The sequence below is a fragment of the Hippoglossus stenolepis genome, chromosome 10, assembly GCF_022539355.2.
Source record: "Hippoglossus stenolepis isolate QCI-W04-F060 chromosome 10, HSTE1.2, whole genome shotgun sequence".
NCBI lineage: Eukaryota > Metazoa > Chordata > Actinopteri > Pleuronectiformes > Pleuronectidae > Hippoglossus > Hippoglossus stenolepis.
In genome coordinates, this window is record NC_061492.1 from 16,642,742 (window position 1) to 16,667,479 (window position 24,738).

At 42.8% G+C, this 24,738-nt stretch overlaps 1 protein-coding gene and 1 pseudogene across 1 annotated transcript; both read right to left on the reverse strand.

The window, feature by feature from the left end:
• Window positions 1-299: 299 nt before the first annotated feature.
• LOC118117041 (filamin-A-interacting protein 1) lies at window positions 300-24,218 on the reverse strand. Its single transcript, XM_035169089.2, has 6 exons — window positions 23,710-24,218; window positions 12,272-12,566; window positions 11,528-11,701; window positions 11,011-11,189; window positions 1,944-4,737; window positions 300-944 (listed from the first exon to the last, which is right to left on the reverse strand). Exons 2-6 carry the CDS (start codon window positions 12,557-12,559, stop codon window positions 738-740), a joined length of 3,642 nt encoding a protein of 1,213 aa, XP_035024980.2. The 5' UTR covers window positions 12,560-12,566; window positions 23,710-24,218; the 3' UTR covers window positions 300-737.
• LOC118117046 lies at window positions 19,435-23,701 on the reverse strand (annotated as a pseudogene).
• Window positions 24,219-24,738: the final 520 nt, after the last annotated feature.

Below are 24,738 nucleotides of genomic sequence, written 5' to 3' on the forward strand. Positions count from 1 at the left end.
CTTCAGTTTCACTTCAAATCATTAAGGCCTTTTTCTGCTTCAAATTATTTCAAATAACAGAATGAACATTTTGTCTGAGGTTCACACTGATGTTCCCTCAGCCCATGATAGTCCAGTACATCATTTGAGTGCATTTCTAAAAATAATAGAAGTATTAACTGTGAACACATTACTTACTATAACCACACAAAGGAAACAGTCACATGCAATTGATCTGACTAGATGTACACAGTTGTGCCTTTGTATTTGCTGCATTTATATGTTTTTTTAATTTTTCTGTACAATTAAGCAAGTCCACGACCCTTTGACCACATATTTATTTTATAATACATATTAAGTACAAATCTTTCACGGAAAAAAATAAACATAATTTACATTAGTAAAGTATTCTGGTCTATAATGGTTCCATATAAAATATATCCACAAAGTCACTCAAACACTCAAAGCAAGAGGCAGTTAGTAGCAGCACAGTCTGATATGATATTTAACCCAAATGCCCATCACAATACACACTGTAAATACATAGAATATGTATTCATCCATATCACAGAAATAGATATGAGACTGACAAGTATAAAAGACTTTACAAAAATAAATGGCTTGGTTATGAAATAGTTGTATAGAGACATCAGAGCTTTTTTTCTTATTGTGAGTGTTGTCTTAATCCCTTAAGCCCCATATTTAGATAATGTACATGTATATCTGAAAATTGTATGTGTAGACTATTATTGTGTCAATCAGGCTTTTCCTCCATTTTGTAGAGCATTGCTGTTCACAGTGGATTTCCTCACTTCTATCCTCATAGACTGTGTCTCGGCTCGCGACTCAAGCTTCACTCCCCCTGAGATGCCCATGGATCCCAGCACAGCTTTCCCCGTCTTCAGGCTCTTTGACATTGGGATGCGGGTCAGCCCTGTGCGAGGCTGTTGGGCATCGTGCCCGGTCTGACAAAAGAGAGAGAGAGAGAGAGAGAGTGAAAGAGTACAGTTTCTCAGACAGGGAAATGAAGACAGGGAGCACTTGAGGCGAACATAACGAATAAATAAAGGAAAACCCTATTACAGGAAGAGGAAAAAAAGCAAGAACTTCCAAACAATTTAACTGATCATCTGCAGTATAGGAAGTGTGTGAAGGAAAAATGTAAATATTTATCCATTCTTTCACTTAAATCGTAGTGGGTGAGCTCTCGTCCAGGCCAAGTTTCGACTTGCAGTTCCTGGTGTAGTGCTGTTTTGTGTCAGCCAGAGGGCACTGAGCCCTGCATGGCTGTTTGTGTATGTAAACACCGTGTAACAACTATAAATTACAGCATGACTGAAGCAGGGTGGCAAAATGCCACATCATTAGCTCTGCTGTTCTGAGGCCTCCCCATAGGGACGTTTCTGTCACGCTAGGCATCTGATCCACAAAGAGCAAGTTATAAGGTCCACTGAAACACCAACACAGAGCTGCTTCCTGACCCATTTCTGTCCGTGTGAGATGAAGCTGTGAGTGAACTTAATTCACCTTATGAAACCTCTCGTAGAGTAAAAAGAAAAACAAATCAGTAAAAAAAAAAACTTGGACTACCTCTGCTGTATTGAGTTTTCTCTAAACCTGGACGTATTAAAAGGAAAAATTACTTTGCTGGGCATCGTGTGAATTTAAATTACTTTTGTATTTTGATGGAATTTTAAATAGTTAGCCATTATGGGAACTATCGACTATTTCATGGAAGCGTTGAAATTAGCTTAAGATAGTTTCAGACATACACTGAAGTCCGGACATTTTCCTGAAATTTCTGAATGCAAATGTCTAAATCAATTGCTCTGAACAGAACTATCCTGGAAACCCCCAAGCAAAATGTCCGGAGAATGCCAGTGACATTATTGTTTTGTCTTACTGGGATCGAGGAAAACATTATTTCATAATTAGGATTACTTGAACCTCTAAATAAAACTTACCATGGTTTGTGTTGGTTTGGATGTGCAGGATGTAACAGGGGAAATCGTGATACTGCTCATCACTTTGCTCTGTGAGCTCCTGGTAGCAGTGGTGGTGATTTGGCGGGGCGAGCGCAAAACTGTCCCAGTTGATAAGGTCATCTCCTTGCTCTCTGTCACAGCAGCCACTGGCCTGATGACCATCTTTGGGGTCATGCTGTTGCCTAGGTGAATGTGGATCTTATTATCTTCAGTGGTGGTGATGATGCTGGTGCTGTTGTGACCCTTCCGTATAGGCACCGGGACCATCTGCTTCTCTGGGGTAACCTTGAACACAGCTCGGCCCATAGTCATCTCCTGCGGCTCTGGGGAGGCGGAGGCTTCGGATACTACAGAAGTGCTGACTGTCATAATGGAGACAGGGGACAATGGCCTGCCTGAAGCAGTGGAGCAAGGTCGGTTGCTCTCAGGAGACTTGGCTCTGGATATAGTTGTGATGGTGACTGGAGACTTTGCTCTTTCAAGACCCTGATGTCCAGTGGTGGGTTTTCGTTTGGGGGTTTGGGCAGAGTAGCTGGGAATGATTGTGATTCTTGATTTAGGTTGAGATGGGTTGGGGCTGAGGGGAGCTGAGCTAGAGAAAACGTCCTCAGTAGTTCTGATCTCAAGAGTGGTCATGTTGTTTTGATGGTCTGGTGTTACTCGGATGTGTAAGGGCTGCCCTGGCTTTGGGGACAAGGTCAGTTCAGAGGGCAGATGATCTCCATTAATGTGCAGAGACTTTTCCAAGCTGGTCTCTTGAGGGGGGTTGTCCTTTTTCCTCATCCAGGGAATCCAGGATTTCTTCAAGCCCATGTCGCTGCTCGATGAAGGACAACGCTCAATAGACTTTTCTGACTTCTTGAGGCACTTCTGTCTGAGGTTGTTCATGATGTGATTTTCTTCTTGAACCGACTTCCTGATAAACACAGCTGGGGTATCCTCCTCTGCTGGCCCAGACGACGACGCCTCTGTCTGTACTCCAGTGGAAGTCACAGCCGCGTCCACCATTCTCCTCCCATTCAAGCTTGGCCTTAGTGCTCGACTGTGGCGCTTTGCTATCTCCAGCTCTTTGGAGAGATGGAAAACTTCAGTTCCCATGTTCTTTGCTTTCTCTTCCTCTTCCAGGAACCTCTGCTGCAGGACAGAGTAGTCTACTTGCAGCTGAGAAAGTTGGTCTTCTTTGTGCATCAGTTCATGGATCTTCTCTTTGAGGGCAACTACATCCGCCTGCAGTTCCCTCGTTTTGACCTCCTCTCTCTTGCATCGTTGTCGGAGGTCTTCTTCCTGGCTGTCCTCCTCTCCTTTCTCAATCGCTTTGTTCCGAGCTATCTGATTCCTCATTTCCTCCACCTGCCGGGAGAGAATGTTGGCTTTGTCCTGCTCAGTCATGAACCTTTTTTCCAACATGTCGTACTGATCCTCCGTCTTGATCAAATCTCCTTCTACCACTTCAAGTTGTTTGAGACGATTTTTCAGGCGCTCAATTTCAAAAGTCAGTTCGTTAACTTTGTTGTCTTCTTTTCTTATGGGGTCAGGTGTTCGTCCCGGGTCACTTTTCACCAAATTCTTCACTGATAGCTTCTCTGCTTGCTCAAACCCATCTAACCTCTTTTTCATTTGGCTGACTTTAGAATTGAGATCTGTAGATGTATCTATTTCATAAGCTAGCTTATTGCTTAGCTCCCCCTTTTCTATGGTAAGAGTTTCTACTTTGTTTTCCATCTCTGATTTTAACTTCAGGAGCTTTTTGCTTTCTTCTATCAGTTTCTCAGTCACCTCCATGACCTTACTCTGCTCAACCTTGACCATTGTACTCAAATCCTCCTGTTTCTTCTCATCTGACTTCATTCTTTCCATTAGGGTCTTTCGTTCTTCCATCAAAGCAACCGTCAGTGACTTCAGCTTACTCAAGTCATCCTTAAGACTCAGTTCTGACTTTTCCAACTTGAGTTCTGAAGACTCAAGCTCTTTCATACGGATCCTGAGAGCTACGACTTCATCTGAGAGCTCTTTGCTCAGGCCCTTTTCTCTCTCTAAAGCAGTGTGTAACTGCGCACACTCTGACTTGCTGATACTGAATGCATCCTCAAGCTTCTCTAACTCCATCATCCTTTTCTGGAGCTTCTCCACTTCTAGCCTAAGGTCTTTACTTTTATTGTCCTCCTCTTGAAGCCTCTTTCTCAGCTCCCTACATTGATTTTCAGTCTTGGTAATCTCCTCGTCCTTTCCTTCCATTTCCAGCACCTGCTTCCGCAAGTTTTCCACCTCAGCAATCAAGTTGGAGTTGCCACACTCCCCTTTGCCAATCTTCTCCCTGAGCTCCTGCAGTTCCTCCTCAGATTTCCTCAGGGCCCTGTTGCTCTCTTCCAGCTCCTCCACTTTATGCGTAAGCCCCAAAAGCTTGACGTTGAGTTGACGGCTGTGGCTCTCCTGACTGGCCAGCTTGGCACTCATTTCTTCGTGTTGTTGGGTGAGCTTATTTGATTTCTCTTTCAGCTCAGCCTCCAGGCTCAGCACCCTGTGGCCATCCTCCTGGGCATGCTCCCTGGCCTCACTCAGTGCCTGCTCCCGCTGCTGCAGCTGCTGGCTGAGTTCCTGGACCCGCTGGCTCTGTTGGTCCATTTGTTCCAGGTGCTGCTGGCGCTCATTGACTAACATCAGGGCAAAGGACTTCAGCTTGACCAGCTCCTCTTGCACCTTGGCCAGACGTTTAGAGTGGTCCTTCTCCTTTTTGACCTGATAGGCTTTTTCGTTTTCAAGCAACCTCTTCAGTCTAAAAGTAGGAGGAGAAAAAAGGCAATGCTTTAGTTTGGTATTTGTCAAAGTCAGAAACTTTGTATCTGTGTTAGCCATCTGTGTCACAGAAATATGAATTATTTGTACCCCAGAATGTAATGTTTTATTCCAGTTATTGTTTCAATGATGTGAATGATCCTACTGATTCTTTTCAGACTAGTTTGAAGGTGTTCTCTCTTTATGGAAGTCATGATCTCAAATCACACCACTGTAAGACACAAATCCAAGATAAAACAAATTTGATACATATTGAAAGTAAAAACTGAAATTCAGGATTCTGAGATTACATCCAGTAACTGAAGTCATTTTGAATCCATCCAAGATTTAAAAAAAAGGCAATTTCGTTATAGATATACTGCATGTTGTGCACAAAAGATCTTATATGCTATGTTACTATGCAGAACAAACACAAAGATCGTGAGGGTAAACTAGCAAGGATCTACACCACAGCACAACTCAAACATTGTTTTCATTGATGGGATAGAAACTAAGGACACAAACTGCTCGTGAAAGTTTAACAGCCCCTCACCAAGTGCTCCTCTTTTCTCTCAGCTTCTTTCTATGCTGCTCATGCACATTCTCATCTCCGGCTCCGACCAAATGCATGCAAAGCAGATTGAATGCAAAGCTGCGTGTTCTCCTTGTACACTCAGACTAATGCAATATTCTAATAGAACATTTTGCATTGTAAAAGAAACCAAATGAGTTTGCAACCGGCAGGACAACAAGGATGCAGGTGCCTATTCTACATACATGTCCTGTCACCTCAAATGGGGTTTGTTTGACAGCACAGAAACAAATGAACCTAAAACTTACCCTCTATTGATGCTCTACAAACAACCACATGGACATTTCTGCTGTTAGATAAAATCCACAGAATGCATAAGATGCACCAGGAGCCTCCTTTTCCAGAGACCTTCCACTGTTACATTCCAAGCATGTTCTCAGGACAATGAGAGGCGAATAAATACAGTGGAGCACAAGCAGACCTCCTGTGTGTGTTGTCACCTCATCCATATAAGGCAGAAATGTGTGTATGGGAGCGTTCGTGCTGTCCGGGTTTGGACACTGTGAAGGGGGTGGGACCCTTGCCACAGGAGGAGTGTTTTGGCAAGCTCCCCCTCTCCAAATTTCGTGCTTTCATAAAACATGTCTTGTTTAATGGAAAACAACTATGGACAGTTATTTTAATCCTGAAGGTTTACAAATGTATAAAGAAAGGATGAGAAAGAATGATAAATATTAACATTTCTTTCTGACAAAATCTGGTTTGGTTCAAGATTGGTGCGAAATAAATTATATCTCCATTTTCCAAAGTGCACATGCTGAATATTGCGTCTGCACGATCTCACTGGTATGACAGGGGAGAATGTCTGCCGTGGTTCTATTCCAGGGGCAACTGTACCTGAACGGGGATCCCTGCGAAGTCTACGTGTGATGAGAAAACCAGATATGGATGAGTCTAATGTCTCCCGTGAGGCGGAGAGAAGATCTAGAAGGATTGAGCGTATCCATGACGATAGGTTTATGAAGTGCTATATGCCCAGACTCTTGCCATGAAACTATGCAGATCAAGTAAATCAAAAAACTACAAAGTTTCACAAATCTCTGCAGATGAATTCAAATTGAAATCCTGTTGTCTCTCAGTTGACATGTGACAGTAAACATCCAACACTGATTCATTGCAGGATTCATTGCCAAGTAGCATTAGCTGGCATGCCTGGCTACTGTACAAAGGAGCCATCCAGCTCTCAAAATGCATACTTACACAGTCAGATGTCACTGACACCCTAGTAATTGGCAATCCAAAATTACTTTCCTGCAAAGGTCAAAGTCATGATGTCAGGGGGTTTTGGCACCAATGGTCAGGTAATGTAAGAACTATAGTTTAATTTAGAAATAACTATGGATTAAGTGGCTGCATCCAGTGGCAGATACAAATGCGATATGCGATATGCGATATGCTATATATATATACTAATTACTATGATAATAGTACTTGCTCCTTGTTCCTACTATTTTATACATTAAATAGATGTTAATTTATCACCTTAATGCCTCCACCAAGGAGATTCTGATCTCCCAAAGAATAATTCATGGGTCTTGATGGGAAACAGGTACATTTAGGGAGCTGATATCTATGAATGTGTGAAATATGGTGCAGTTTGTTCAAATTTAAGTGAACTATTGGATCTTGGCTCTACTGAGCGCCATTCTTGTTTGAAGAACATTTCAGGTTTAAGAAATTGTCGGAACGAGGGTGTCAGCATACTCAACAACTACAAACTGTGCTTGAGAAACATAAACACATTTCTTATGCAGGTACACAGGTGTGATGTACAAGCCAGGCCCAAAATCCACAAGTGGGCTTTTTTTTCATCATGGAACAACATCTCATCCCATGTTTCCTTGGGAATGTGCTCAGAGGCACTGCAGCCAACCCCCCACGTCAGGAGGCTGAGGACTGAAGGAGACACGAGCTGCCAAAAAGCTGTCAAAGCAGTAATGACCTTTCTTGACAGAGAAAAAGCATTAAGTGTTGAGCAAGAGAGTCGGTGATAATGTACAGTATGCTAGACTGATATGGTGCGAAAAGAGAGAAATCAGAGGCAGGCCTTCACAGTAGGTCTACACACTGCTCTGTGCTCAGAATCTGCCAACGGATTCTTGAATAATGTGTAGTTTGGGTTTAAATGACAAAGAAAACAACCATTCAGACCTTTTCATTTTGTGTGCGTGACTGTATACACTCTTTGAAACACGCCTCATGAATGGCAGCCATTTCTCCTCTTAATTGTGACACATACCACCATGCCACTCAAATATTTAAACTTCCTGACTTATAAAGTGCTCTGTTGTCTCAGAGGGTGTTAATGGCTGGTGGCTGTCTGTCAGAAACGGCTTCTTCGGTGCCCATCCTCTGCATTCCTGCAGCTGTTTGGCACAAGACCCCTGACTTCTCTCTCTTCGCTCTCGCCCAGATGGCTGGAGGAGATACACATTGATAAGGACGAGGACGATGACATGCCTCCATTTCACCTGAGAGACTGAATGTCAAAACAGAGCGGTGCCCGATAGGCGGATTTGTGCATACCCCAGTAGAGGTGTTAGCCGCTGATAGTTTCATGCAGAGCAGGTGCTGTATTAAGATTTCATCAGGGGTTTTTTTGTTTGTTAGCAGGATTACACAAAAACAATGGAAACGATTTCCATGAAACTTTCTGGAGGATTACAGCATGACCCAAGGGAGAACCCATTAATTTAAAGCAGAATCCCGATAAGAGAGGGCGTTAGCCTTGTTGGAGGTATGTGTGCTCAGGTATGTTTAGCACTGCAAGCCCACCCCTAATGCTTGGGAATTCTAGTAGGCTACTACACTCTGACCATGGATGTTTTTAGGGGTAAAAAGTTTTACCAGGAACCTAATTTAGACCCTGGTCCCTGCAGTAGAAACGCAAGGAGATCCAACAAAGGTTTCTAAAGCCAAGTTCCTAAACGTGGCTTTAGACACTTTTTCTCCTTCTGTTTTCTGTTTGTTCTCCTTCCACGACCCTCATTCTCGTGACACTTCAGGACAGTTTTGTGTCCTTTTACGGCAACAAATAAAAGAACCTGGGCTCTGCAGGCACTGACAGATCAAGCCTGAGAAGAGATCGCCCCCTTTCCTCTCTCTGTGGTGACAGAGGCTGACCTGAGTGAGCCAAGGAACCTCCTGGAAACTACCTGGCATTAGAAGGAGGTCAACTCTTTCTAGCATGCAAACTGAGAGTCAAGTGAAAGGGAAGTGGGGGTTCATGAAGTGCGTGATTTGTGTCATATGCTTCAAACTGAAGTCAAGGCTGACTGCCACCCATGACTATAGGTTTTTATTATGTTCTCATTCAAGAAGACGTGTACAAATTCGGACAAAATTTACACAGAGAACGGACAGAAGACTACATCCATTTTCATATCTAAAGTTGAGCAGGAATGAGCCTTAAGACTAATTCACAATTGGTCGAGGGTGTGTACGGCAGCTTTATCCCCTGATCGCTACCGCACAGAATCTGGCTCCAAATGTGCAACATGGCAGCGTTTTATGATATTTTGGTTTCATTGTATCTATGGTTTCCCCCCTCAATATAGATCGTAATAATTTAAACAGAAAGCAGCACTGTGCCTGAATACACCCTCACAGAGCTGCTGTCATGTTTCTCCTCACAGCTTCCCAAAAGCCCTTCTGTACTGTCACTACGACGTTTGAAAAGATGCTAGACGGCACTAATTTACTTGCACATCAAAGGGAAAACCCACTTCTTGACTTTCATCCCGTGATTTTATCTCGGCTCAACTTCTCTGCACTCACTCATGCACACATTTTGCTCCGGGATAGATGTGTTTGGAAGTAAAAGTTCATTAGGATGTCAGTCAAACCAAATCCTCACTAGAACATAATATGTGCTCTCTCGTACGAAACCCAAATGGTTTCAGTTCCACACACAGCAAGTTTGTTGAAATCATAAAACACCCACCTTCACTCTAAAGACAAGTTAATTTAGGCCTGTGCGCTCACTGATTTACACTCAAGAACAAATTATTCATTGAAACGTTCTAAATCATGACTGCCCTCGTTCCCTCGTCCCATGAAACCAGCCTGAGGAGAAGCCGGAACACTGAAGCTGAAAGTCTGCTGCTCATTTCCCCACCGTCTCCCTCAGCGTCTGATGGCAGCTCAACTGTCATGTCTGTGATTTAACTTCCACGGTCTGTTTCCTGCGTCCTGCAGTAAAAGCCCAAGGTATAGAAGCTTTGTGTATGTGTGTGTGTGTGTGTCTGTGTGTCTGTGTGTGTCGGCTCGGTCAGTGCTGCGAAATGAGCTGTTTGAAGTTTAGACAGTTCATGAAATGTGGCATGTAAGTGGTTCCCAGTCTGCTTCACCTTTAACTGGCGCTGTATACACTGTACTGTACATTACTGCAGGTCGCTCTCCTCCTCACTCACATGTGCAACCTCACCAGAGAACCGCGTATTCACTTGCATCCGATGCACAGTATCCCCACCTCTCAGGGTTATTGAGTGAGAATGGGCACTGATGTGTTAATCACTGGGAATTGCAACGAAATACATTCCTCAACAAGCAGCAGCCAATTAAACCCTTTCATGTGTGAGGACTTTAATTAGTAGGGCCTCCTCCTCTCTCATAGACATTCAGCGCACATCCACTCCTCGAGTTTGTTTCATCCCCGTGAGGCCCTCTACACACACACACACGCACACACGCACACACACACACACACACACACACGATGCAACCATCCGCCTCCCACTTTTAACCTCATCCAACCCCCCAATCCCCTGTTGACCAACAAGCCCTGACGCACCCACAGCGATGACTTCACTCTACAGATGATGTCATGGGAGATTAGCTCCAGTGAAATGGCCTTCATCCCGATACTCCTCCTCACATCCTCTCTACACACCCTGACCCCTTCCCCAGTTACAGTTTTCCACTCCGCCCTCCCTCCTCCCAACCCCGATCTATATGCACCTCTCCCTGTCATGGTATGTGAGGTTATCACTTCACTAACCAGCTCCCTCCATCCTCACCCTCGTCCTCTCGTCCTCTCTCACCAGGTTGATGAGGCCGTCTTTCACACATTCTCCAAAGTTGATGCATTCCATCACCCCCACTCCACTTTATATGTTCCACACTGCTTTTATAATCCATGGTGGCTCTAACTCATGTTTTCACTTCCTCACTCCTCTCCCTCACCACTCCTCTCCTCCTCTACTGCTTTCTCCTGCTTCCTATTTCCTCTTTCCTCCTAAAACTTAATTTACCAGTCTGTGGATGCATACAAACTTTCCATATGAAAAACCCATTTTGTTTGTATCAGTATAGCAAATAAAGTTATATTTACACTTTAAATTTAAATGGTAAGATCTATAAGTGTAGTACAATTTAAACTGTACATAAAAAGTAATGTTTTAGTTTTTCCACTTGATACATATCCAATCCATGATGAAAATGTATGTCAGTACTACAAAGCCTGCTATTATTCTGTATTTTAACACATATCGATGAATGTTACAAAACGTTTTATGACAAAAATAGATATTCTATTGTGTTTTCTTATTTTTCCTTGATTTGGTACATCTCTGAAATGACAGTGACCTTCCAAGATATTAAATACTATCATTTAAATAATAAGACCATATCACGTAGCAGTTCTAAGCCCCAGTTCCCACACTCCTCATCCTCCCTCCTCACCTCTCTCTCTCCTGCTCCAGCAGGTTGGTGAAGTCGTCGCTCTTGTTCATGTAGTCCACATGTTTGCGTTTCTCTGTGTCCAGCTCGTGAACGGTGCGGCGGTGGCACTTTTCAGCGAGCAGCAGCTGACCCAGCATCCTCCGGTACGTGTCCTTGTGCTTCTCCTGCAGACGCTCCAGCTGACACAACCACAGAAGCAGAAAAAAGACTTTGCTGTGATATAATATGACACTTTTCTTCCAACAAAGAGTGAAGGATTTTCACATTCAAGCTTTTACCCTCTGAAATATATTTGACTTATTTTTGCAATGTAACAGATTTAAAAGAGAAATTATTTAAAACTTAAATTTTTAATTTTCCAATTATAAACGTGACACTGATTCTATATATACTATGTAATATATTTTTAGAGCTGATAACTCTTCTTTACTGTTTCTCTTTAGACTACTTGATTTTGTCATTGGAATGTGTTTGCTGAGAGCAGAAGCCTTGCGGTTACTCAGAGCTGCACACTGACCTCAGCCATAGGCTTTTGGTAGACACTGTGGTTGTGTGGCTCAGTGCCAGTGTTGAAGCCGTCTCTCTGCAGGGCCTGGAGGGCCGAGTTGGGGACTGCAGAGCCGTAACGGGACTCGAGGGCCTCTGGCTCAGTCTGTTTGGACTTTAACATGCCGATGACATCCTCTCTGGCCTGAAATAACATAGACATAAAAAGACTTATATATGGTGTAGAACAGGGGTTAGGGTTAGGGGCTCGAGGCTCTCAGAGGAAAAAAACTCCCTCACCCCACCGTCTGTTTTATAAACCACTGAATCTCTGAACTAGCTTTCACAAAATCCCATATATATTTCAAGTCTTCAGGATAAATTCATTGTTTAAAACGTATTTTCATAGGAAAGCATTTTTAAATGCCCGATTTTTTAGCTGTTGGATTGAGGAGGAGGAGTTTGTACTCACTCCAACTGGGCACCTGTTTGAAGAGACTGGCCTCTCAATTCCCCCAATATTGTCACATTCTAAACACATTGCAAATCTGCCTGCAAATACTTGCATGTTGCCATTTTCAACCACAAGATAGAGCTATTGTGCAAGAAATTCTAGTTAAACTCAATCCAAAGCACACGGATGCACTTACTAAACAAACTGATATTTGTATTCCTCCACGATGCCTTTCACAGGTATGTTTTCTTACCCTACACAAATTACAGCGGGTAAAAGGTCAAAGGTCACATGCAAAGTGAGAATAACATTGAAACCCACTTGAACCTCTCCCTCCATGATCCCCAGCAGTTTTAGCAGATCCTCTCTGGACAGATCCATGATGTCCCTTCTTTTCTCTCTGGCCTCAGAGGAATCAAACAGCAGCTTCTCTTTATCTGTGATCACCTCCACCTCCACCTTATCCTCGCTCTCATTCTGCTGAACTTTGGTCTTCAGGCTTTTCACTGGCAAACCCACTTCCTGTTCCTGGCTGTTGTCGTGGTCGTCCTGCGGAACCCCAAGGACGCCGTTGGCCTCTCTCTCCACCCCGCTGTTTTTGGACCGCATCCTCTACCTGCACCAAGGACAGAGGAGACAGGAGGAAGTTTATTTTTAAACAAAAAATACATTTTGTTTTAAACAAACATTTTCAGTTTCAGTTGAAAGTTTGGCATCTGACTATCTGTCAACTGTAACACTTCAGATTGTGATTGTTACAGAGAGTTTTACCACCTTCCTTATCTAGTGACTCCCCAGCCGCTTTACTGACCTACTTCTATCCAATACATTCACCCAGACACAAACATACTGCACCCATGATATTGACCTGTGTAGCATTCCTATAGTGGAATGAATATCCATAGCACTGTGTGTCTGTGTGGGTGTGTGGGAGTGTGTGTGTGCATTCCTGACACGTCCCCTCACAGGCGTTGTGTATCTGATGCTGAGGGTTGATGGTCTGGAGGCACATTTGTGGCACCCCTGGGTGCTCTAACCTTTTATGCTCATATTAAAAAAGTCTGACTCAAACATTTTATCCAGAACCTTATCATAAATCTGTTGATGACAGACTGAATTTAATTACACCACATGAATCACTTATAACATCACAGGTCCTGTTGAGGGGGCCTGCAGCTTATGCTGTAAACCTGATTACTTAAACATACAGTGAGCTGGGAGAATAACACAGAGGAGCTACAGCGGTGCATACATGTACTCTTCACTTATATGTAATACATCAGTGGTTCCAATTTTAAGTAACCTGAAGGACCTCACAAAACCTTATCAGTTTGGCTCTGTACCTCTCACATGTATTATGTTCCAAGTGCTGCATTTGAAATTATATGTTATTCAGTATTGCAGATGTGGATAGTTGTAAATATATATTATTGTCCATACATTTGATAAACTCGGTTAAATAATTTATCGGGCCACAACCCAGCTCAAGGATGGAGATAGATGGAGAGACCACCCATTACTTGTTACCAAAATAAAACAATCCATACTTTAACATAGGGCTGGACAATAAGACCAAAAATTACATCAAGATAAAAACGTCAGTTTATATAAATAATTATCGTGATAAATGTCACATTATTATTTCTTTTAAAAGTCTAAAGATGTATTTTTGGTCCTGAGGGGAGGTTTTCGTTTTTAATCTCTTCTTTATGAGCAGAGATGACACTTCATAAACAGTAAAACCTCTTATAAACCTGAGGTCAATAAGTCATGTGTTATATAACTCCTTAATGCACAAGCAATATATATTGAATCTATTTTATCTTGCTTTTGATGAAAATTGTATTGCAATATGTATTGAAATTGTTTTGTTCCCAAGCCCTACATTTATGTCACTCTTTCAACTGTATATTATTTAATTTTAGCTGTTTCATTTTTTTCTCAAGTACTTTTAGCAAACTATTTATCCACTATCTTTATCTAAATGTTAACATGTCACTGCTTGCTTGATAACTAGAGACTCTCAGTGTCAAATGTTACAGCTGATGCATGTTAGTAACAGATGACTTCATCAGCTTATCAATTCACAAATGACAAATACTAATGGTCAGCATCACATCAATTTGTTATTCTGTTATCCAGACATATGCAAATACTTGTTATACACATTTGTAGCTGAGATAATTTCGCCCTGGTCAAAGTTGTAGTTGCTGTTTGTCTTCATCTGTGTGTGTGTGTGTGTGTGTGTGTGTGTGTGTGTGTGTGTGTGTGTGTGTGTGTGTCTCTGTGTGTGTGTGTCTGTGTGTGTGAGTGCGCATGTGTGTTTCAACATTTTTGACGAGAGCCTTGAGACCCTGACAAACTGCACTTGATCAGTTTCAGATATGACATCAACGCACTTGTTAATTGCAAACAGAGAAACACCCCCACGCCCCTGAAATCCCCTCCATAGCACCCTGCTGATGTCATAGCACCCTCACCTCTGATTCATGCTTTGAGACATCCTGAGCGAGTCCGCCAAATATATTCAGAGTGCAATCTGGGATCAGCTACGTGATAGAAGTGAAATGGCTGTTACAGAAGAGGAATGGGACTCTCTGTGCAATGTGGAGAGGCTTGGATGTGAGTCATTCAAAGGTTTCGCTTAGAAAAAATGTTTATCTTCTTCTGTAATAGCAGTCAACAAAGTTAAGACTGAAGCAGATTCTAATGAGGCTTGAAACCAGCTCTTTGAATTGCACCTGTTTCCAGGAAAACATGAGAGAGAAGAGTGGAAGATAACACTGCATCTCATGGTTCAAACCGAACCGACAGATCAGGTACATTCCCTATCTTAGCACTGGGAGTTCAGTGAGTGCACACTGGTTCCAAGCAGATCTGGCTCTCAACTGGTGCCTTCTGTCCTGCCCATAACTGTTAGTTTCAGCTGTGCTGCTCCCTGTCACACAGTCTAATGTTGTGGTCCAGAACGGCTACAATTTACATGCCACCATTCAAACAGTGCCAACGAGTCTGAATGACGACCGGGGGTGGAGGGGTATTTAAACGGGCACCACTGAGGGCACGGCAGTGACGAAACTTAGAAACATACTGTAGATGACGGAATACAGCTGACAAAATGGTTGACACTTAGTTAGGCACTCCACGTTTTATTTTTAAATTCTTGGCTGATGCCATGAAAATCCAGAGAAGCTACTGTAACAGCTCACCTCGTTTTCAGGGTCACTCACGTTCACCAGGGCAAACGATACAGTTGAGAGCTATATGAATATAAAAATATTATAAAATAGAAATCTCTTCAAACACTGATGATATATGATACAGGAATGTATGATGACAAAGTCAATAATTGCAGAGTTAGAGTTAAAAGTAAATATCAAGCCTTAATTACATTCCTTTGTCACAACGGTTCTATAACGACATCTTAGGAATCATTGCCAAATAATTTTCAATCTGTATATTGGCCGCTATATCTGTATCGGACGTTTTCTACGGCATCAGCCCCAAAATATTAATATCGGTCGGACTCTAAGAGAGACCTAAACAATGAGCTGAAACATACTGAAACACTCTGTAGACTGAGGGAATGTGCAGACACATCACACATTGTCAGTTGATGCATTATTAAAATAATAATCCTCATAATAGCAGCCTTAAGAGTTTTTTCATTAAAAGGACTTCATACATCTCCGACCTTCCTGAGGTTGCACATATCGACAACATGTCACACAGGACATTTCCTGGACAGCTGTGGGAGATGGTAACAGTCACTTCAGTTTCATGGGCTCTATTGATGATGAGATTTAGTTTGACAGACAGCAAAGTAAATCTGTCATCGCAGCCTATTGATAACAGCACTTTGCATCAATATGATGTCGTCACTGTTTGATCCACATTGACTGGTCGCTGCTGTCCCGATTGTAGTGAATTCTCCAGAGGAACATTTGGGGATTCGTGAGCCACGCGTCCAGAATTCCAGTCTGACACGCCACATTCCCAGTTGTCTTTATGGAAAATAAAGGAGAGCCGGGAGACAATGAGCCATTACACCGAGCTCTGACCCTATGCCCGCCACAATGCCTACACATATTCATGGCATCTGAGCCATCTGCACTATGCGACCGCCCACCGTCTAATACCTTGATGTCTTCTAATATGAAAGGGTGGCCTAATACCCGGCGAGACCCCAGTCAAGGCCTAAGTCTAAATTTAAAGCAGGACCCTAAATCTATCCCAAGGTTTGGGCTAGTCCAGCTGTCACATCACATATATGAGTATTTATAGGCCTCACCAAAAAACATATGCCTCCATTCCACAGCAGGAAAAAAGGGGCTATAAATTTTGTCATTGGTCAGCAAGTCAACAAGAGCATGTGGCAGATAGCTCTCATATTTTCGGTGACAGTCCCGCAGCTTCAGAATGGAAGCAATTGGCAGATTAATTGATTAGTTGACAAACAGAAGATTAATTAGTTATGATTAGATGATTAATTGAAGTGTTTACATTATTTAATCAAGAAAAAAATGCAAATATCAACTGACTTCTCCACTATGGAGGTTATGTTTACACCCCTGTCCATTTATTTGTTAGTTTGTTTGTTTGTAAATGAGTTTACACAAAAGCGACTGGATGTATTTCCATGAAACTTAGTGGAAGGATGTGGTATGTGTCAGGAAAGGACCCATTCAATTTTGGTTTGGTCTTGATTAGGGGGCGGATCCATCTATTGGGAGATAGCAACCTTTTTTTATTATGTTCTCAGAGAGTAATTCATGGAATAGACATATTTAGGGAACTGAGTGTGAGAAATTTAGTGCATCTTGATTGATATTTATGGGACTGTTGGGCTTTAGCAGAGATACATGCTTTACTGAGTGCTGTTGTAGTATTATATTAGATTATATAATACTACATTTATATTTTTTCAAGTTTCGTATCCATGGGTTTTGGATTGTTGCTCATCTGAATATGTCCCCTTGGGATTTTGGAGATTATCAAAGGTGTTTATCCCTATCTTTTTTGATATATCATTAACTACATGATTAATAGGTTTATGTGTTTCAGACTTCAATTGTAAAGTGAAGGACGAATGTATCATTGCGCAGATAGTCTGAATTTAAATCCTGTGTGTGTTTATTGTTCAGAGCTTTAAAAAAAACTGAAGATAATGTGAATTACTATTTTAGCAGAAATGCTCACTGTTATCACGATGAGGTCTGGAATCTCGAGTCCACGTCTGTGAAGTTCATGTAGAGAGAGGACGCGAGTAACAGGGGAGGTCAGGACTTAATATTTTGGCGTGCAGCCATATTAATTTGCCAGAGATGAAAGATGAGAACAGCAGCTGCAAATAAAGCAACAACGTGCCACAGGGAAAAAAATGATTAGTTTGATTCAGCGAGCTACCACGTATTCACGCCGCAGACCTAATGTGACCAAACAAGGTGTTAGAAATGTTCTTTGCATGCGAGCGTTTGGCAGCCCGCTCTGCCAGAGGACACTGATAAAGTGCGGTTACGCTCGAGAGGCTCTTCCGTCCTTACAAGAAAAACACGCGCGGCCGCCAAGATATGGGAATTTCAATCAAAGCTGTAGCTGCAGATGAGATTCCGAAGCTACGAGACAATCCGTCTGGATATTGAAAGTTTTGTGAGACACCTATTTCCCATGCACGGGTACAATGCTGCAGACTGTTCCCGGACTGCGACGGACAGCACATTCCAAACTCAACGGCCGATGACTTCTGAGGTCAGCCATGTTTGAGGAAAATATCAGACAGCGAAGGATGACAGTGTTTTCTGTCCTGACCCCGACTCAGACTGCACACATTCCCTCAGGATTGAACTTTTCAGGACCTTTTTTTGCTCCAGTTATACCTAATTGAAGTGTCAAGAGCATTCATGGACAGAACCTAAGAATTTACAGCTTGTTGAAAGCTTCTATAAATACCTCATGGCGACAATACCTCAAACATGACGTAGCATACTGGAGCAAAATGTCAGCAGAGGTGGTGGGTTTCATCTTGTAGTATTCTCCTGATGTCAAATGAACCTGATCCTCTCACTGACTGGAGCTTCAGCAGTTAAGGTTTCACTAATGAGTGAACTAGGAGGAAGGTCAGTAATTCTCCATGTGCAATTACTTACATACTGCTCTAAGCAAAAAACTCTCTTTGCATCATAAATAATTCCTCTTGAGCAGTTCCTGAATCAGTAACATATGAATTATGACATATTTATGACAGTTGTGCTGGTTGCAGTTTGTTAAATATTCACTTTGAGTGTTAGGTATAGGGTTAGGGGTTAGGATTTTGTCATGAGAGCAATCGTGAATTATGAACATTGGAGTGCGTGTGTGACTTCAGTCGCACAAACATGCAACCGCCATTGTTCTTAAAGCGCCACTCCGTCACCGAGCATATGGATCGCCGCAGCTGCTGGAATACATGAGTCACCCCCATCTGTCAAAATTAGTTTCATATACAGTGGGCCCTACATAATGGGAAACATGAACGCATCCGTTATTTGTAAGACTTGAACCAGTTGTGGCCTCAGAATAGGGAGTGGTCCCCATAGCAACAGTGTTTTATCTGCTCTATCAGGAGGGTCCAAAAACCAAACTGACAAAACGGCTTGAGTGGATATCGTCTTCGCAGCATGCAGATGAAGTAGGAGATCAAGTTCTGGTTGTTTCTATGAATAGAGGCAGCAACACAACATATGGATGAAACAGACTGAGATATGGTTCGATGTCATGGGGCGAGCCACTTGTCTGAACTCTCTTGTCTCCACGTCTACATGATCGGAATTCCACTGAGGGTAATTCCTTTGTTAGCTAAAGAAATCCTTGGCTCACAGATAGACGTTTTTGTGACTTTTTTGGAACGTTAAGCTTATGATTGATGACCCTTTTCAATTAAGGGCAGTTCTTTGACTGGAAAGGCCTGTTGACTTCGTGACACGTTGTTTAATATTATTTTATATTATGCCGATGCCACAGCTATATCACAGCCATTAGAGGTCATAGATTGAGACAACATCTCTGTCACTGTTTCAATCCGAGGGTTAACTGGACTTTTGTTCCTCTGGATCGTGTCACTTTGTGGTTTCACTTCCTCAATTTCTGATATGTGGGGAGATCATTTTCTGCTTATGGCCATACAGGCCCTATTAGGGGCAAAGTCTGCTGCATCTAAATTCGATGGAACTCTCTTCCCTCGTGATACTGTATTGTTTTTATAGACACTGAATTTAATTATGAGATGTTTTATAGGAACTGGCGATGAACCAACAGATAAAAGTCCATTTTCACAGCAGACAGTTTGAGATGTCACAGGAGGAAAAGCACATACAGTATTAACAACTGGCTGCAATGCTGTCTCAGTAAAACCAAACCACTGAGCCCAAAACAACAATTAAATGAACCTGGTATGGTTTTGTCAGCGTCAGTTTTGGTTGGTCCTCCAGACTGAAGTATCTCAATGTTAATAATTATTCAGTGAAAACTTCATAGCCACAATTCAGCTCAAGTGGAGCCAGGGGGTTGTATTTGTGAAACGGAGTGAATTTACAATCTGAGCTCCTGGAAGAACCACTTGTTCTTGCCCGTCTTATACCTCTCCTCAAACTTGATCTTGGCCTCCCACCTGGCTTTGAGCTTGAGACCAGGATCCCTGAAGACGTCCTTGTTGATGACAGTTTTGTCCAGAGTAATATCTGCAGAGTATGGGATTGAGGTGGTTGTAGTTGAACACCTTGACAAAGGCCTTGATCTTTGACCTCTTGGCAATCTTCTTCTTGCCCATGGTTGTGATAACCTTACGGGGATAGCGGTCGATACCTGCGACAAGAGCGTGGCAGTGAGGGCGGTCAGCCGTGCCATTGACGATGGCATGTCCGACAGCTTTGCGCCTAGCGTAGCTTCCAGCAAGGACCATCACCACCTTCCCAGGCTTCATAAACTTGCCCATTTTGATGCTGTTCTACCGCCGGAAAGAGTGGACAGGGTTTTTTTAAATGTTTTAAACACATAACTAAAACACATTTAATTCTAAGCCTCCGTGTTTTTCCCACATTCCCACTTGAAAGTGCGTATGCACACACCGAAGTCTGAGCAACGGCTTCACAACTTTGGAAATGATATGCTGCATGAGTGTTGGATTTTAAGGTTGAAAAATGCATCTTTGACAGCTTGTTTTTGTCCGTCTTTAGTAACCTGAGGGCATGAACATTCAGCCTTAAAACTAAAAGTTGGTTCAACCAGTAAACATTTTGTGCTTGGAATCATAATGTTATACCAATGACGTCATGAGAGCTTTTAAGGACTTCTTGCTTACTGCACTTTTTCAAATCTTAACCACTGTATTGTTTGGTGTTGCTATTGTGACTCTCGTCTTTTGTCTCTGGTTGTTTACCTTTTTCGTATTGGACAAAAACGAGTTATCATAAAAACAATGAAGTGCATAGTTTAAGGTGGAACAACAATAAAGTAGAATAGAAAGGAGCACCTCTGTCTCACTGACAGTTGTGTGAAATAACAGTGTGGTGTTGAATCTGCAACACAAACTAACAATCAACCACAGAGACTAACTGTTACTGTGCGGTCAGTAAATATGCGCTGGTTTATTATCCCATACTCAGAGTCATCACTGGACAGATGAGGTCTCTGTTGGGGTAGCTGTCATCATCACACACTGCTCCACTGGAAGAGTCATGATTATGTAATTTCCCCTGAGAAAAAAAACATGGCTGATAGAAGGAAAGCATGTGTTGGATAGAAAGGGTGGGAATGAATTCAAATCATATTTCCTCTTGTTGAATTTATATCAAGCCTTTCTTCTAAGAGAAAGCCAGACACAAACTGTGTATGGAAAATACTTGTTAACGTACAAACTTCAATGAACCTGAAACATTTGCAACACAACGTAATAAACCTGCACGTGAACTTGGTGAATGACCTCACTACTTTTAATTTTACTCCATGTCAAGAACCAATTAACAACCAATCTACTGTTTATAGCCAGTATCTCACACCACATATCAAATGGTCTTAAGAAGATCTTGGGTTGCTGTGGAGTTTGAGGACTTATTTTTAAACCCAGGAGATCATGAGTTATACGCGCGGCAGTTCTGCGAAACATCCAAATGTGTCTAAACTGCATTTTTGGAATTCAAGTCCAGAGGCCTGCATACGACTGGAGCTGTGCATATGTCAGTGACAGCTGTTGTTGAGGCCCACCAGACGTATGGGAAAGACACCGACTATGCTGGCAGCGATGCAGCTCCACCTCCCATTATAGTGCGTTTCTGTGCACGCACATAGAGATGTCCTTGAATGAAGTGGCCTATGGGCGCACACAGACAACTGCATACAACACAAATGCATACAGTAGTAAGAAAGGAATGGGGTTGATGTGTATGTTAAAGAATAATTATAATAATAATAACAACTATTACTAAAATACTGACGTTAGAATTTTAGAACTTATATTCTTTTGTATATTGTCCAAAGCTTTGTGTTAAGAGGTGAGCAATTCCTCAAAACAAAGGCTCAAGAACACGTTCATTCCTCTTCTTTGTGCTGCACACATGGATTGATGAACTTCAAAGTATTGTACAGACTACACCTCAGCATGAACACTGATTTTGTCGAACTGGAAACAGAAAAACGCACAACCCCACACAATATTCCCAAAAGATGTGAAGAAGCACTCATATGGCGATCTTTTATAATAAGCAACAAGGATAAGCAACATGTCTCCAGTTCCTCCCACTATCTAGTCTAATCACATCTAAAATATCCTGGATATGAACACATATTTGTGGCCAGAGTCTTTGTAGTAGCCATCTGAAGATGGAGCAGAGGTATTGAGGTGTCGTCGATACAGGCATTCAACCAATCACGAGTCAGTCTCAGCTCGTGTTGCTTCACCCCCTTTTTACAGCATCAACAGCGTATTTGAAAAATAAGCACATCACCATGGTAAGATCTTTCTAAAATGATACAACCAATCTTTGAGAAATAATTATTTGATGTAGAGTAACTTTTTAGTTTGGTCAGTGTTCATTCCACTAACAAGCAAGAGGAGGGATTTAAGATCTATACTGCAGCCAGCCACTAGGGGGAAACACTTTGGCTTCACTTTTGGGGAGCTGTCATGTCATCCAACTATATAAACAGTCTATGGTGTGCAAAGAAATATCTATGACATCATTTTTTTGCTTTTGTTTATTTCTGTATAAACTTTAGAGAATATACACATATTATATATGTAACTTTATTGAAACCCCCCCAAATAAAGAGATCCACAGAAATCCCACAGACACTAAATTTTGTGTTTGATGAGATAATGCTACACCTCATAGATAAACTATGTCACCATCTGCATGAGCAACAAGTCAGGCGACACAGAGCTATAGTCATGTCATGATGTAACCAGTGAGACATTTAACGCATCTCAAATCAATGCCGCTTTGGCAAACACCCATGCGCAGCCAGCTTGGTTTCAGTTTAAACAGGGGCTGTAATATTGATTTACAGTACGACTGATTGATTTACATGCTGAGACTGACCAACTGCCCAGTCAACTCTCACATATCTGTCTTTTTCAAGTGGCCATTTCGCTGACGGAGCTCCACCGCCGACCTCGCAGGGTACATGGGCCGAGCGAGAGAGGATGTGCTCAGATAAAGCTGGAGTACGCACAAAAATGTTAATGAGTGATATCTCTGCTCCAGCTCTCTTCGTCTTGTTTCGGCGGTGATATCACCGGGTGCTAAGAGGCCACATCAGCTGGACAGGGTGGGAGGCAGCGGGGGAGAGGAAGGGTGAGGCCCTGGACACTGACAGCAGCCTGAACCACACCTGCACTACATTCCCCTTTTGTGAGTGAGGCACATTTCACATTTCCTTCTTGTCTTCTCACTGAGGTATAAGGTGATGTGCGCCTTGATAAACGGACAGCGGCTGCAGCAGGAGTCATGTGTCTCCTCCAAAAGGCCAATGACCTCACGTTGATGAAATGGAATTCATCTTGGGGGTCATTACAACCCATAAATATTCAGGGTGAAAGATGTCATCCCGCTGCAGCCCATGAATGCCTCCTAATGTACAACAGTGAGAGGTGGATGGTGCTGCGGAGGTGTCGGAGTTGGTCGGATGTGGGAGGACAAAGGTTGCATTTGTGTGTGTGCATATGATTTCCAAACATGAACCAACCTATAAGCTCAGTATCATATCATCTCAGTGCACCATAACCCATGTTGACTGGAGACGTTGTGGGTTTCTCTTCCCACATGCAATGCCCAAAATCCCTCGTACTAAACTGTCTTATTCATACAGTGATATAACATGTGATTCATACCGCTCTCTTTTATGCATTCATAGCCACAATGCCAAATCTGTATTGCCATTGACAGCACTAAGAGTAGTCCCTTGTCTTCTCGTGGCTGAGTAATTAATTCAAAATGTAGAAATCCATACTATTTGAATATATTAAAATGGGCTGAATTGATTACACGCTTCAAGGGAAGACTTGTTTCATTCACATGGCTCAAATTCAGCTCAAGTGGAGCCAGGAGGTTGGATTTTGTTGGGGTTCGTAAAACTGATGACAGTCCGGCCACAGCAGCACCTGTACCTGAGCCCTTTACTGTAATGAAGACCAGATGGACAGAAGCACATTGTCGGGTCCGGCAGTATCCCACAAGGCCAAGGGGAACAGGAGCATCATCTAAGAAACTCAGGAGAAGCTGACTTACCTGCCGTTGTGTTGTTCCCAGGTTTAAGCAATTAGCAGCCACAACTAGTAATCCAAGAAAAAAAAGGCAGTCGGAGGAGTCGAGTATCCACTAATATCCTCTCGCTTGTGTGGTCCACTTGTGGCGTCTGCTACTGAGTGGTGCCAAGAGCCATCTCTCTCTCTCTCTCTCTCTCTCTCTCTCTCTCTCTCTCTCTCTCTCTCTCTCTCTCTCTCTCTCTCTCTCTGTCCTCTATCAGTTCTTCAGGTCAGGGAGGAAATGGTAGAGAGAACTAACACAGCACTGTAACTTCCCTCTCTCTCACCCTCCCTCTCTGCTTTAACTCCCACAGCCTATCCAGTTCTGCTCTGCCCAGCACTAAACACACCTCTCGTTTTCTTTCGCCCTTTCTATCTTTCCCAGAAGCCAGTGGACGAGTGTGTGAGAATAAAAAAGGCAGAACAGGGTGGGGGGTTGAAGGAGGTAAAGGCAGGCACTGTTCCACGGCCTCTCAGGGTTGAAAGGGGGCCGTTACCCGGTGCAAGAGCAGAGGTGCGGTGTGATGTCTGATCTTGTCACGGGGCCAGATCTTTTCACTCAGCTGCATCCTCCATACTCCCTCCCAGCTCTTTTTGACCAGAGTCACACAGAGACTAAAAGTATGGCCCTATATTTAACTTGTCCACTCTTGCCAACGCGGGTGCTGTTAGCAGCTGAGGCTAGCTGAATGCTAGATGTCTTGGCTGGCTGGCTGCACATCTAATTCTCCCTCACTGCTGCTGACCCCTTGGTGACAGCTGAACCCTACCGTACCATTTTCTCATGCCGGGAAAGTCCGGTGACAGCAGCCACTCAAGCCCTATAACAGTGGTACAAGGAACCACCAGTTGCTGACTTAGGAGGAGTGATTGTGGCCAAATTCCCGTGGACCTTGGGAGCTAGACTGGCTTTTTGGCCCTGCTTGTAGAAATCTAAATCAGGCCAGGGAGCTAAAGCTGAGGTACAGTAATTGTGCTCCGCATAAATTGTAACAGTTGCTGCCAGGGTACT